General features: G+C 45.6%; 1 protein-coding gene across 1 annotated transcript; it reads right to left on the bottom strand.

The window, feature by feature from the left end:
* Positions 1 to 1,212: 1,212 nt before the first annotated feature.
* LOC120402502 (trypsin I-P38-like) lies at positions 1,213 to 6,810 on the bottom strand. The gene is made up of 5 exons (XM_039533099.1): positions 6,633 to 6,810; positions 5,936 to 6,101; positions 3,974 to 4,227; positions 2,529 to 2,665; positions 1,213 to 1,451 (listed from the first exon to the last, which is right to left on the bottom strand). The coding sequence occupies exons 1-5, from the start codon at positions 6,670 to 6,672 to the stop codon at positions 1,302 to 1,304; spliced, it is 747 nt and encodes a 248-aa protein (XP_039389033.1). The 5' UTR covers positions 6,673 to 6,810; the 3' UTR covers positions 1,213 to 1,301.
* Between the last annotated feature and the right edge of the window lie 8,930 nt (positions 6,811 to 15,740).

Here is a 15,740-nt window from a genome sequence, read left to right as displayed (position 1 = left end):
TTCTATCAAGTTTTTTTAATGCTTCTTTTCCAGGCATGGGGTCAGCTTGGGGATAGTAGGTGATTCATTCCCCACTTTGCTACCAAAGCATACCTGTTGAGAGGCCTGACAGAAGTCCGAGGCCCAGACATAGTGAAATGGACCAGCGCGGCCGAAGGAGTGTTTACAGATCTGAGGACCGCCCTCTGTAGGAATCCAGTTCTTGTAGCGTCAGACTCTGAGAAAGAGTTTGTACTACAAACAGATGCCGCCAAGGTTGGATTGGGAGCCATACATTTTCAAATGCTAGGAGAAGAAGAACATTCAGTCCTGTTCCTTAGTAGGAAACTCCTGCCCAGAAAACAAAGGTATGCCCTGGTAGAGAAGGAATGCTTTGTTGTAAAGTTGGCCATAGAAACTCTACGCTACTACCTACATGGAGAGAGATTTACCCTCATTACTGATCATGCCCCCCCTAAAATGGATGCACTGGAACAAGGAACGAAGTGCAAGGGTAACAAGCGGGTGGGGGGGAGCAGGGGAGGAGACAAACTGCTGCAAGGCTGGAGGCAGCAGGGAGCTAGGCTTCTCCAGTGTGAGAGACTGCGCTCCTCCCTATAGGGGAGACACCCTATTTAGGGGAAGGACTGACACCCTAGGGCCAGCGACAGAACAACACCTGCCGCAGTGAGGGGCCAGGGAAAGGTATTCCCCTTTTGTTTCGGTGCATTATGGACTTTTTTCCTTTGTTTGGCAGAGAAGCACTCCTCAGGCCTGGCCTGAGGCCTACTGGGAAGGCTCAGAGAAACAAACCCTGAAGAGGGAAGACAGACACACCTCAGAGTGAAGGGCTGATTTACCCCAGGCCCTGTCCCTGCCAGAGGAGGGAGCGGTAAGTCTGGCAAAGCAAAAAGGGTGCTTTGCCACATCTATTTTCACTTGGATAAAGTTTTCTTCATCAGCTTTTCTCTTAAACAGTTGTGCGGCATTAATCTGACTGAGCACTGTTAAACTGCTTCTTCCTTCCTCTCCAGAAGTGGTTGCACTTCAATACTGGCTGAGTGAATACTAGAATTACAGACTGTAAAGTGTTTTGAGACCCTTCCTTCTGGAAAGTACTACAAAAATATGCGATGACTTTTGTTTTCAGTAAGGTTACTTGTTACCATGCAGTATACGTAAGCAGAGAAACAACCAAAGAACATTTACACAAACACAGTGTTGCATCAAACTCTCTTTATTCCGTAGAGTTGGAAAGTCTAATATATGGCTGAGGAAATGGGGTGTGGAAGATAGTACTGGTCACATGGCATGAGAGCATCTCAGTTGGCAGCTATGGTATTTTGGATCCAGGAGACATAGTTGCACACTTTAGTGTAGACCCCGGGGTAGCCTTTCTGTGCACAACCAATTCCCCAGGAGACAATCCCCTGCAGTACCCCATTGCAGACTACTGGACCACCGGAATCCCCCTGCAACAAAGATTGTGAATGGTGTTTAGCAGGCATTACAATCAAGAGGAGATTCTGCCTTTTTGACAAAGCAGCAGAGATACTAAGTCCTTTTGGTGGCTTATGGGAAAGTCTAGTAATGAGAGAGGCAATTTGAGAGTGCTGATTTCATGTCAGTGTTGATATCACATTTTAAGTGAAAGGTGCTAGATGAAAAGCCCACAGGATGGGAATGTTCTCTTTCTTCAGAGAGGAAGTATGGCACATGTTAATGTGCTGTGGCCTGGAAACACCATATCTAAGTGCCAAAAGGGAATTAGTTTTTCATGGGTTAGAGACAAAGGACAATCTGCTGGTTCTAAGTACTTGGCTGGGATTCAGGAGAAGTGAGTTGTGCTCATGGTTCTGCCAGGAACTTTCCAAGTCATCCACATACTGATTTGCAAGCTCCCATTGACCCCAAGACAACTTGAGCTGAAAACTGGGCTATCAAATCATCCTGTGCTTCAGTGTCCCATCAGTACATATGAATTGTGAGGATCAGTCCATTCATGTGTTCTGTTTGGCTTGAATGTACATGATGATACATCCCTCAGAACAATCCGCTGAGCCAACTTTTCTAAAGTGGAGATTGATTTTGGATATCTCCACTTTGGGGACCCACCTCAAGACACCTTGATAATGATTTTAACATATGCTAAGCACCTGCATCTTTTAAAGTCTTAAGTTGGAGAAGCAGGTGTTCACCACCTCTGAAATCCAGGGCCAAGGAGTCTCAAGTCTGGCATCAAAAAATGGAGGCATTCAAAATCCATGACTAATATTGAAAACTTTAGTCTAACTAACTAAATAAAAATCAGCCCTTGGCATCTGCTGAGACTTCCAAGAACGGGGCCAAGAATCACCACCAAAAATGGTGAGTTATGAGGTGAGGACAAGTTTCCAACTAGGAAATAGACCAAGAGTGAGCAACATATCAATCGCCAACAGATTTCAGTCCTTCAGGGAATAACTAACCATGTGTGATGCCTATTTTGCAGAGGGTTGAGTGGTGGTGGAGGGTAGAGACAAGTGAGAGGTGTGAGGGAGCTGTTTTACCTGGCAGGAATCTTTGCCCCCCTCCAGGTATCCGATACAGATCATGTTGCTAGTGATTTGTCCTGGATAGGCACTGCTGCACTGGCTGGAGGACAGGACAGGAGCTTTTAGGCACTGCAGGAGGTCAGGGTAGTTAGCTACAAGAAAGAGGAGGCAAATTAATAATGGAAATTCTTGAATTCATTGTGAAATTACAGCTCACCTTTCAGTAACTGGAACAGTGCCCTCTCTCTAAGTGGCTTTTCTATCCCCTTGGCTTTTTCTCCATCAGCTCCCAGCTTTCCCACAGGATCGTTATCATAGCATAGGGACTCCCTTCCTCCAGAGGGATCAGAATCCACAAAAGGGGATTTGTTCAGACTGATCCATTGCACAGATTAAACTCTCTGGATTCCAGAAAATGGACAGCCAAGTGGACTAAGAAAAGAGCAGCACAAAGATCAGAGGAAACCAGTGAATGGAAAAGACCGGTTGGATCACTCTGCACCAGCTTCTGCACTGGAGTCCTGTGTGGAGTCATAGTGTAGCCTATGGATAAGTAGCCAGATACCCCAAGTGGATTTGGCTCATTCTGTCCATCCCTCTTCCTGCTCCCTAGGCTAGTGCAGGAGTTCTAATGTAATAATCTTAAATTTGCACTAAAATATTTTGCCATCCTTAGAGGTATGGATAACCCATTGAGTTCATTGATCTCAGGGGGAACTGTGGGATACTCAGCAATCAGGGGCTGCTCCAGGCATCAGCGCAGCAAGCATGAGCCTTGGGCGGCAAGCCGTGGGGGGCGGCTTGCCAGTCACCGTGAGGTCCACCGGTCCCGTGGTTTTGTCGGCAATTCGGTGGCGGATACGCCAAAGCCGTGGGACCAGCTGATCACCCACAGAAATGCTACCAAATCTGCGTGAGTGTGGACCGCCCGCAGGCATGCCGCCAAAGGCTGCCTGACTGCCGTGCTTGGGGTGGCAAAGCAATTCTCAGGAATGGCCCATTGAACGTCCCATATAATGGTGATGGAGGGTTTCCTGCTGAATATCATAGAGAAATGCATCCGAAGAAGTGGGTATTCTCCCACGAAAGCTCATGCTGCAAAACGTCTGTTAGTCTATAAGGTGCCACAGGATTCTTTGTTGCTTTTACAGATCCAGACTAACACGGCTACCCCTCTGGTAGAGAAATGTGTTTGGTGCTTCAGCCTGCCCCATGCCAATAATAAAGAACAAAAGAAAATCAAGGATATTAGAAGAGAACGTATTCAAATCAGATAAAGGACCCCTGCTCTCCACAGGCTTTTCCCTTTGAGCCATGATCCCCCACATGGGTTCTCTCTTCAAACCACCTCCCCTACAAGTGCTCGCCCTTCCCCATACTCTCTTCCCTGGGGCCCACCACTTGGTCAATAAAGGTCTCCAGGGTCCTAGAGAAGCTCTACACTCCCACAGAGCACTCACTGCCACTGCTGAGGGTGTTGCCCCAGCCAGAGATCAGGCACTGGGTGCCAGTGGTCACACAGCTGGTTGGCAGGGCAATTGTGTTGACGTAGGAGTTGAGGGTTGCTGCACTGGCGAGCTTGATGAGCATGATGTCATTGTTCAGCGTCTGGGAGCTGTAGCTGGGGTGACGGATGACTTTGGCTGAACTAATGAACTTCTCAGTGCCTTCACTGACTGCCAGGTTGTGTTCTCCAAGCCTCACCTGGATAGAGCTGGAAAATAGGAAGGAATAACAGCATCCTCACCAGCACGGTCACCATCATTATTCATCATCATTATCGTAACAACCCTCACCATCACTATGGATATTACCACAACTACAGTTGCTGTCAACAACAGCACTAAGGTCTCTCTTGCTCTAGTTCAGTGGGTAGCTCTCTGGCTTTGAATTCGCACACCAGGATTTAGATTCATACCCAATCCACAGTGCAGGGAAGTCCTGGGAGCACTGCTTTGGCTGAAGCATGACATGGGGAGCGGGGAGAGGAGACCTGGGTGATATTCTGATTGGCCTACACCTCTCTGCACATGTCACAGAACTAGAGATGGTCAACACGGGGGACAAATATCCACAAAAATTGTTAAAAATTGGTTCTTTTATTCTTTGAAAAATATCAACATTTGAAAATTCTGGTCAGGTCTATAGATATCTCTCTGTGCTTTATTTTTTCCTGTTTCTAAAAATTGCTAATAATTCCTACCTCACAAGTTTTGAAGCTTAATCCAAGGGCTTTGTGCTTCTCAGGCAAAGGTGCTGTAGAAGTGAAAACTACTATTCTTTCTGGGGGGAAAGGGAGCTGAGTGGCAAGAAGGTCTGTGCTTTAAAGGAGACAGTACACTGAGCTCCTACCTACTCCTCTTTGGTGGGTTCCCAATGATGGCCCTACAAGGCAGCACTGAAGAAGCAGTGGGTATTGCACTGTTTGAAGACCTGCCCCACAGTGGAGATGTCTGATAACCTGGCATGTTGCAAATTAAAGATATCAAGGTGATTTACAGAAATAGTCTGGGAAAACCCTGGTGTCCCCATCAAACCATTCCCCCATCCCAACAGTCAATAAAACAGACTCTAACAAGGCTGCAAGTGAGTTCTTAGAAAAGAACTGTGACACATAGTCCCAGCACAACCACTGCATTGTCACCAGGCAAAGTGCTTTGGCATCCCAACAATGTGTATGGTGGTGGAGAGATGCCCATTTTGCTCTGCTCTGCTATTCATTCATTGATTGTTAGTCTATCATTCCACTTTTTGCAACTTTGCTTCATGATCCAACTCCCACAAAGCCAGTTTCCTCCCTAAGGAAAAAAAAGAGAATTCCAGAAACTACTAGACCCCTGTAGGGCATGTTGATCTGGAGGGGTGATTCCAAGCTCAGGGAGACATTATTGTGGTAGCATGCTAAAAGTAATAGTGAAGCCATGGCAGTGCAAGTGGTGGGAGGGACTAGCAGCCCCAAGTATGCTCCTATGGGCTTGGATGAGTAAGTGGTTTGGAGTGGCTAACCCTTCTTACCACTCACACTGCTACAGCTACACTTTATTTTCAGCATATATGTCTTCTTGAGTTGGGAATCACACCTCCAGCTCAAAGTGCAGACATACCCACCAATGGTCACCAGGACAGGTGCCTCATGCTACGGCATTAGATTCAGTACTAACTCAGAAAAAAGGGTCACCCAGTACTGAATCATCACCTCATGCAGCACAGTATCCTCCTCTAATGCCAGGCTGCTGGAGCACTGCAGTCAGTACTGATGCAGAAACCAGAGCCTCTCCCCACCTCTTGAAGGACTCAGGCATTCCTTGACAGTCTCCCCTGACCTATGCTTAGTTAATCAGATGTGACACTCTCAGAGCCAACAGGGGCATTAGGGCTGGAGAGGAAGCAGTAGTTTAGTAGCACAAATATTTTCTACTCACGATTTGTAGCAGTGAGCGGCTGAGACAACCCATCTGCTGTTAATGAGGGCACCCCCACAAAAATGGTACCCAATGTTCAGGGATGCCTGGTAGGGCAAAGAGTTCTTTGAACATGTGTAGCCTCCCACGATCTTGTCATCATCAGCATCATCAATGGGGAAGGCAACTGGGTGAAAGAGGAAGATATAAATTAATATCCATTATGGGGATCATGGTGCCAGTGTGGATGAGGGGATTGGGAATGGGATCTGAAGCCTCTCACTTTTAGAACACTGACTGTGCTTCAAGCTCAAACTAGTGGTGGCCGAAAGGTCTCCACACCTGATGGCTCTTTGTTGGTTACTCTATTAAATCAGGCTGTGGGACTGAATCAGTCCATCTTCTAGTGCCCATGTGTCCATATTATAATCAAACACTGTGATAATTAGCCAGATTGAAGCTGAAGCTGAAGAAGAACTGGATAGACGCGTCAGACAGAAGAGCGAAGTACAACGTCAACCTTCTGAAGGACCATAAGACTGATAGTCTCAGCAGAGCCGTCAGGGTTTGTGCATGTTTGGAGGTCAAGATAGATTGCACTAGTGTTACCTTGACAATTTGGGGGTTAAAATAGGACTTCACCCTCCAGCACTATGCAATCTGGCACTTTTCATCACATCTAAACTTCACAGTAAAGTACAATGAAAAATGAACTTACCAGCCGCTCCCAGAAAGGCTACAACCAGGATGTATTTCATGGTCTACCTATGGATTCCAACACAACTCTGTAAACTGGAGGAGGGAATTGCTGGGTATTTATCCTCCTGAACTGGCCTTATCTCCAGCCCAAGGATTTCACCAAAGGAAAATACACAATGGAAAGTTTGAAAACCCAACTTTAGGCATTTATCAGGCACAGGTAGCAAACAATTTACAAAAAAAACCCAAACCCCAGAGTTAATCATAAACTTTCATCATTTGCACAGCCTTCAATTTAAAAATTAAATGGCAGCTTTGGACAATTTTTCTTTGATCTGGGTAACAAACAAACAAAACCTGGAATAAAATCAAAGCTCAAAACCTTTTGAGATTCATCTGCCTTTCTAGAATGTACATTTTCTTTCTAGTAGTTAAAAGATCCTATAAATCAGGGTTGGAGAAGATCTTTTATTAGGTTGTCTCTTGTCCATGTCCTCTTCCTGGCCAATGCAAGTTTATTTTTATACAGTAGAACCTCAGAGTTATGGACACCAGAGTTACAAACTGACTGGTCAACCACACACCTCATTTGGAAACAGAAGTACGCAATCAGGCAGCAGAGAGGAATAAAAAAGCAAATACTATACAGTACTGTGTTAAATGTAAGTTACTAAAAAAAGGGAAAGTTTTTTTTTAAAAGATGACAAGGTAAGGTAACTGTTTTTGTGCTTGCTTTGTGCATTTAAATTAAGATGGTTAAAAGCAGCATTTTTCTTCTGCATCATTCATTCATCATTCATGCCCGTCACCCCAACCGGGGTATGGGCCGCCAACCACAGATCTCCAGAGTCTTCTATCCTGGGCCATTCACTCTAGCTGGTTCCAGGTATAGCCCATTTTTTTGCTATCAACCTGAAGGTCGCATCGCCAGGTATTTCTTGGGCGGCCTCTTTTCCGCTTGCCTTGGGGGTTCCACCGCAGTGCCTGTCTGGTGATGTTGGTTGGCTGCTTGCGTAGTGTATGTCCTATCCAGCCCCACCTTCTCCTTCTAATTTCTTCCTCTGCTGGGAGTTGACGGGTCCTCTCCAAGAGGTGGATGTTACTGATGGTGTCTGGCCAGCGGATCTGGAGAATCCTTCTGAGGCAGCTATTAATGAAGGTCTGGATCTTCCTGGTGGTTGTTTTGGTTGTCCTCCAGGTTTCAGCTCCATACAGTAGGACTGATTTCACGTTGGAGTTGAACAGTCGAATCTTTATTGCCAAAGACAGCTCTCTGGAGCTCCAGATGTTCTTGAGCTGTAAGAAGGCTGCTCTTGCCTTACCAATCCTTACTTTGATGTCTGCGTCTGTGCCACCCTGCTGGTCGATGATGCTACCTAGGTAGGTGAAGGACTGTACTTCTTCCAGGGGGCATCCATTCAGTGTGACTGGGTCGTTGCTGATGGAATTGATCCTAAGGATCTTGGTCTTGTCCTTGTGGATGTTGAGGCCAACCTGTGATGACGTGGCTGCCACTACGTTGGTCTTCTCTTGCATCTGCTGTTTACTGTGTGAAAGGAGTGCAAGGTCGTCGGCAAAGTCCAGGTCATCAAGCTGGGTCCACAACGTCCACTGGATTCCGTTCCTACGCTCGTAAGTGGATGTCTTCATAATCCAATCAATGACGAGAAGAAAGAGAAGTGGTGACAACAAGCATCCTTGTCTGACTCCGGTTCGCACCTGGAAGCTGTTTGTGAGCTGCCCTCCATGGATCACTCTACAGTGTATGCCATCGTATGAGTTCTTGATCAGGTTGACCACCTTTGCTGGGATGCCATAGTGCTGAAGGAGCTTCCAGAGGGTCTCTCGATCCACGCTATCGAACGCTTTCTCATAGTCAACAAAGTTGATGTACAACGAGGAGTTCCACTCCATAGACTGCTCGACTATGATGCGGAGCGTTGCTATCTGGTCCGTGCATGATCTGTTCTGCTGGAAACCTGCCTGTTCATCTCGTAGCTGTGGATCAACGGCATCCTTCATTCTCTCTAAGAGGACTCGGTTGAAGACCTTCCCTGGCACCGACAGGAGTGTGATTCCTCTATAGTTGGCACAGTTGCTGAGGTCTCCTTTCTTGGGGATTTTGATGAGATATCCCTCTTTCCAGTCAGCCGGAATCACTTCTTCTTCCCATATCTTCTCAAAGAGGGGGTACAGCATTTCCACTGAAGTATCCAGGTCTGCTTTCAGGGCCTCTGCTGGGATGTCGTCAGGTCCAGCCGCCTTACTGTTCTTCATCATGGTGATGGCTTTTCTGATCTCGGCTCTGCTTGGTTTATCGCAATTGATTGGGAGGTCCTCGTTGGCTGGGTCGATGTCTGGTGGATTTGGTGGTGCTGGTCTGTTCAGGAGTTCCTCAAAGTGCTCCGCCCATCTGTTCATCTGTTGTTCTATTCCTGTTATAGACTTTCCCTGCTTGTCTTTAACGGGACGTTCTGGCTTGCTGAACTTTCCAGACAGTCGCTTGGTAGTATCGTACAGCTGTTTCATGTTACCGCTGTATGCTGCCTGCTCTGCTTCTGCAGCCAGTCCATCCACATAATCTCTCTTATCCTTCCTAATATTCCTCTTCACTGCTCTGTGGGCTTCAGCATACTCTTTTTGAGCTTTGGCCTTTGCTGCTCTAGTCCTGCTGTTGTTGACTGCTGCCTTCTTCTTCTTTCTGTCTTCTATCTTAGTCAAGGACTCTGCTGTGATCCACTCTTTCTGCTGGTGTTTCTTAATTCCAAGCACTTCCTGGCATGCTGACCTAAGCGTGTCTCTCACTTTCTGCCATCTGTTGAGTACACTGTCTTCCTCTTCCTCAGACCGATCCTGTAGTACTGAAAACTTATTCTTCAGCGTCAATCCAAAATCTTCCTTGGTCTTATGGTCCTTCAGAAGGTTGACGTTGTACTTCGCTCTTCTGTCTGACGCGTCTATCCAGTTCTTCTTCAGCTTCAGCTTCAATCTGGCCACCACTAAGTGATGGTCGGATGCCACGTCTGCTCCTCTTCTGACTCTAACGTCCTGCAAGGATCTTCTGAACTTCTTGCTAATGCAGACATGGTCGATCTGGTTTTCTGTCATGCCTGCTGGCGATACCCAGGTACTCTTGTGGATCTGCTTGTGAGGAAAGATGCTGCCTCCTATGACCAGGTGGTTAAGTGCACACAGATCCACAAATCTCTCTCCATTCTCACTCATCTCTCCCAGAGCGTGGGTCCCCATGACTTGTTCGTATCCTGTGTTATCAGGTCCAATTTTGGCATTAAAGTCTCCCATAAGGATGGTAATGTCTTTGTCTGGGAGAGTCTCTAATATTTTCTGGAGTCTGTTGTAAAAGTAGTCTTTGTCCTCCTCTTCACTGTCATTGGTTGGAGCGTAGCACTGAACAACATTCATCTTAATCCTCTTCATTTTAGTTCTGAAGGATGCTGTGATGATCCTGGGACCATGTGCCTCCCAACCAATCAGTGCTCTCTGTGCCTGTTTGGACATCATGAAGCCTACTCCCTGTGTGTGGGGTGCGTTGCTCTCTTCATGTCCTGAATACAGCAACAGCTCTCCTGTCAACAGTCGTCTCTGTCCAGCTTGCGTCCATCTTGTCTCGCTAATGCCTAGTACGGTCAGGTTGTTGCTCCTCATCTCTGCTGCCACCTGCGCCGTCTTTCCTGACTCGTACATGGTCCTCACGTTCCATGTGCCGATGGTAATCCTCCTGGTTGTAAGAAGGGTGATCGGCTTAGTGGCTTCCTCGCGGCTTTCACCACCCAGCATCATGCGTCTTCGAGTTGAAGACCCTTCTTTTTCCAGGCTAAAAGTCTCTGTTAACTCTATTGTTGGTGTTTCTGTAGCAAGCTGATTTTTACGGGGTGGAGTTGCTAGCCCCACGCCCAACCCTCCTCCTTTACCCTGACTTGGGACAGGCAGATGGCCCCAAAGGACCTCTCTGGTGGAGTTTTTCTTCTGCATAGTAAAGTTTTAAAGCTGTATTAAATCAATGTTCAGCTGTAAACTTTTGAATGAACCATAATGTTCTGTTCAGAGTTACGAACATTTCAGAGTTATGAACAACCTCCATTCCCAAGGTGTTCATAACTCTGAGGTTCTACTCTAATATACTATCCCTGTGGTGGTGATTTTCCTGCTTCTAAAAACCCAAGTTTTGGGGCTTTCACAACTTCACTTGGGAGACAATTCTTCACTCTAATAAATCTCCCCAGACTCATCAATCTAGCCAAGTACTGCATCTCAGTTTGGATTTTTAAGATTTTTTTTAGCATGTTCTATAGAAATGTAACATTCCAATAAAAATATAGAACTCCCAATATAATAATGACAGTGATAAATTAATGAATAAGTAGGGAAGTAGGCAATCAGGTCCACCATACAGCTAGGAGGGAAACTGAAGGCAATATGCCTTTTACATTGATAAAAGGTATTTTTAAAATAATTAACCTGTGGAGCAATCTGTTGCAATGTATTCTTGAAACACATTGCTAAGGGCCCAGTACTGCCACCTTAATACCCTTTGAGTAATATCTTACTATATGAGTAGTCCCATTAATATCAGTGGGAGCTGCGGCACTTTTGAAATCCAGGTCACTATTCTAGATGCCTAAGTATGGATTTGGAAGGTTAACCCTTGAGACCATTTTTGAAAATCTTGGTCAGTGCATCACTTGAGTCTCAGCATGTGCTTAAGTTGATTTAGTAGGGTGTATAGATAATAATAACACCCCCAAATCCCTGGCTGAAGTGAGCGCTCATTTCTGCAAGGACACTGGCCACCAAAGATTAAAATATTTGTTCACGCAGCTGCCAACTATACTGAGTTAGCACCTGACTTCCATGGGATGACAGCAGGTGGTTGTTGGCTCAGGATAATCCCAGGTGGTTGTATACCTGGCCACACTCTGAATTTTCATAGGACACTGAAAGTTCTGCTTTACTCTTAGTCTTCTGGTCAGTGCTGAGAGACCTGGTCTGAGGAAGGTATTTGGGAGGGACGGGAGTTTAGGGTGGAATATTCATAAGCCCCTAAAGTGAGTTAGGAGCACAACTTTATTGTCCAAGATGAGCTCATCCTATGTTTGGGATTAATTGTGTAAGGTTGTAAATTTGTACCTCTGCACGGGGTTCCCTTTGGGCACTTTTTAAATCTAAACAGACAAAAGGATGAGAGGGTTTTTTTAAAAAAAGAAAAGGTTCTGTATCGACAGTAGCCATGATAAAAAATACCTGGGCCATCCAATCTCATGCTGCAAGGTCTATGCTCATCACCAGCCAGGGCAGGTGCTGAGGCTGGTGGATCAGATTGGAAAGTATATTGTCCAATCTGATCCATTTGAGGGGCTTTATTTCCTCCTCCCTGGAACAAGAGGCATTGGCACAGGAACAGGTTACTAGACAAGATGGAAAACTGCTCTGTGTCAGTGAGGCTCTTATTTTGTATCAGGTGTCTCCTGAGTACCTGCACTAAAGAACTACTCCAGTAGAAAAGGTGTTGGGGGAACTTGGAAGGAGGAAGCTATTTTTGGACCATTGTACACTGGACCAAACTCACTCTTGGTGAGGTTCAACTTCTTTCACTTGGGATAAGTTTTGCTCCTTGTGGCCGAAGTCTTACCTTATATTCGTTTGGATTCAGCCAAATATCCCTTCAGATCAGTCTGCCTTGATAAGTCCTTAGAGTATCTTTATAAATGCTCAAGTGAATCACTTTTCTTCCTTCTGGCCTGGGTTCTAACTTTCCTCATTTCGAGACTGTGCTTCTCCAATCAACTCTTTGGTCTCCCAATGAGATCTGAATCAGGAAAGTGACATTATATTTGTCCAGAATGAAACCAGCTACACTTACATGTACTGGTACAAGCAGCTTCAAGGAGAAGATCCAAGGTTAATAGCCTGAAGTGTGCATGAGTCCGATGCTACTTAAGAGGAGGAGTACAATGCACCCAAGTTTGCCAGCAAGTTAAAGAAGTATGGGCTGGATGAATGGACTATAAGGTGGATAGAAAGCTGGCTAGATCATCGGGCTCAACGTGTAGTGATCAGTGGCTCCATGTCTAGTTCTCAGCCGGTATCAAGCAGAGTGCCCCAAGGGTCCGTCCTGGGGCCAGTTTTGTTCAGCATCTTTATTAATGATCTAGAGGATGGTGTGGACTGCACCCTCGGCAAGTTTGCAAATGACACTAAATTGGGAGGAGTGGTAGATACGTTAGAGGGTAGGGATAGGATACAGAGGGACCTAGACAAATTAGAGGATTGGGCCAAAAGAAATCTGATGAGGTTCAACAAGGACAAGTGCAGAGTCCTGCACTTAGAAAGGAAGAATCCCATGCACTGTTACAGACTAGGGACCGAATGGTTAGGCAGCAATTCTGCAGAAAAGGACTTAGGGGTTACAGTGAATGAGAAGCTGGATATGAGTCAACAGTGTGCCCTTGTTGCCAAGAAGGCTAACAGCATTTGGGGCTATATAAGTAGGGGCATTGCCAGCAGATCCAGGGACATGATCATTCCGCTCTATTCGACATTGGTGAGGCCTCTTCTGGAGTACTGTGTCCGGTTTTGGGCCTCACACTACAAGAAGGATGTGGAAAAATTGGAAAGAGACCAGTGGAGGGCAATGATTAGGGGGCTGGAGCACATGACTTATGAGGAGAGGTTGAGGGAACTAGGATTTGTTTAGTTTGCAGAAGAGAAGAATGAGGGGGGATTTGATACCTGCTTTCAACTACCTGAAAGGGGGTTGCAAAGAGGATGAATCTAGACTGTTCTCAGTGGTCGCAGATGACAGAACAAGGGGTAATGGTCTCAAGTTGCAGTGGGGGAGGTCTAGGTTGGATATTAGGAAAAACTTTTTCACTAGGAGGGTGATGAAGCACTGGAATGGATTACCTAGGGAGGTGGTGGAATCTCTTTCCTTACAGGTTTTTAAAGTCAGGCTTGACAAAGCCCTGGCTGGGATGATTTAGTTGGGGATTGGTTCTGCTTCAGAATAATAGAATATCAGGGTTGGAAGGGACCTCAGGAGATCATCTAGTCCAACCGCCTCCTCAAAGCTGGACGAATCCCCAAACAGATTTTTGCCTCAAATCCCTGAATGGCCCCTTCAAGGATTGAATTTACAACCTTGGATTTAGCAGGCCAATATTTAAACCACTGAGCAGGGGGTTGGACTAGATGACCCTTGGATGTGCCTTCCAACCCTGATATTCTAGGAGTGTATGATTTCCAGTCATTAGATCCAATACCAGGATCTCTTCCATGAGCATTGTGGATCTGAGAACCCAGGATTCAGCCAACTACTTCTTTGCTGCCAATGAGCACACAGTGCTGTGAGGAGATCAGCAACTCATTCAAAAAACAGCCCTGCCCATGAGAGACATCCAACAATAATGGATTAGAGAGAGAGAGAGAGAGAGAGAGAGAGAGAGAGATGTTGTGAGGGCAAAGCATAACTAGATTCAAAGACTAAAACCAGAGGCAAAATTAAAGACTAATGTGGTCGGGGGGGCTTGAGAATGACTCTATAGCCTTGTGATTAGAGCCCTCACCCAAGATGTGGGTGTGACGGGTTGAATCACAGTAACCCCCTTGGGAGCTGCCAACGGATGTGCCAAGACTATTTCTGCCCCTGTCAGCTCAGGACCCCAGCACCTTGTCTTGCTGAGCCAGACATGCCAGTCTCCAACATAGACCCAGGGTCTGAATTACTTGCTCCAAAGCTGCAGACTTGACTGAAAGCAGCTAACAGAACTCTCAATTGGGTCTAAACCCAAATAAATCCATTTTACCCTGTATAATGCTTATACAGGATAAACTCATGATTTTTTCACCCTCTATAACACTGATAGAGAGATATGCACAGCTGTTTGCCCATCCAGGTATTAACACATACTCTGGGTTAATTAATAAGTAAAAGGTGATTTTATTAAATACAGAAAGTAGGATTTAAGTGGTTCCAAGTAGTAACAGACAGAACAAAGTGAGTTACCAAGCAAAATAAAATAAAACATGCAAATCTAAGCTTAATACAGTAATACAATTGAGTACAGATAATATCTCACCCTGAAAGATGGTTCAGTATGTTTCTTTCATAGACTGGATGCCTTCCTAGTCTGGACACAATCCTTTCCCCTGATATACCCCTTGTTCCAGCTCAGGTGGTAACTAGGAAATTCCTCATGATGGCTCCTCCTTTGTTCTGTTCCACCCATTTATATATCTTTTGCATAAGACGGGAAACCTTTGTCCCTTTGGGTTCCCACCCCACCCTCTTCTCAATGGAAAAGCACTAGGTTAAAGATGGATTCCAGTTCAGGTGACATGATCACATGTCACTGTAAGACTTCATTACCCACTTGCCAGCACACACATATACAGGAAGACTTACAGGTAAAACAGAGCCATCTGCAGTCAATTGTCCTGGTTAATGGAAGTCATCAAGATTCCAAACCACCATTAATGGCCCACACTTTGCATAATTACAATAGGCCCTCAGAGTTATAGTTCATATTTCTAGTTTCAGATACAAGAGTGGTATATTTATATAAATAGGATGATCACACTCAGTAGATTATAAGCTTTGTAATGATACCTTACAAGAGACCTTTTGTATAAAGCATATTCCAGTTACGTTAGCATATTTTTATAAAATCATATAGAGTGCAACGTCACAGTGGGTGACCCTGGTTCAAAGCCTTCTGCTCCAATAACTCTTTCATAATTTATCCACAGTGCAACAGCTTTAATGGGAGAAACTGAGGGAGCCCCACAACCAAATATCCTATAGCCCAGTGGTTAGATCAAACACCGGAGAGGTTGGATACCCCTGTTCATATACATTCTCCCCTTCTGCCAGAGAGGGAGGAATTGAACATGGGTCTCCTACATCCCAGGTGAATGCTCTAACCACTGAAACAAAAGTTGAAAGGTGGGCAACACCAGCTACTCTGGACCTTTTGTGTGGAGTAGCACAGCTACTGGACAGGGCCCTGCATGGTTTTCCAGTAGTTTGTGAATTGCTCTGGGGCTTAAGTGTGAGATAGACTTCTGGGTGCCAAAAGTAAGGCAGGATGCCAGGCCGAGTCAGCCCACC

The sequence above is a fragment of the Mauremys reevesii genome, linkage group 1 (genome assembly GCF_016161935.1).
Source record: "Mauremys reevesii isolate NIE-2019 linkage group 1, ASM1616193v1, whole genome shotgun sequence".
Lineage (NCBI taxonomy): Eukaryota > Metazoa > Chordata > Testudines > Geoemydidae > Mauremys > Mauremys reevesii.
This window is presented reverse-complemented; position numbering and strand designations above follow the sequence as displayed.

Bases quoted from the DNA above. Each gene is read 5' to 3' on its own strand.
- LOC120402502 (XM_039533099.1), bottom strand. From the start codon at position 6,672: ATGAAATACATCCTGGTTGTAGCCTTTCTGGGAGCGGCTG. The intron at 6,102-6,632 runs GTAAGTTCATTT...TCTTTCACCCAG, and splicing joins AGCCTTTCTGGGAGCGGCTG to TTGCCTTCCCCATTGATGAT. The intron at 1,452-2,528 runs GTAAAACAGCTC...TCTTTGTTGCAG, and splicing joins GGGGCAAAGATTCCTGCCAG to GGGGATTCCGGTGGTCCAGT.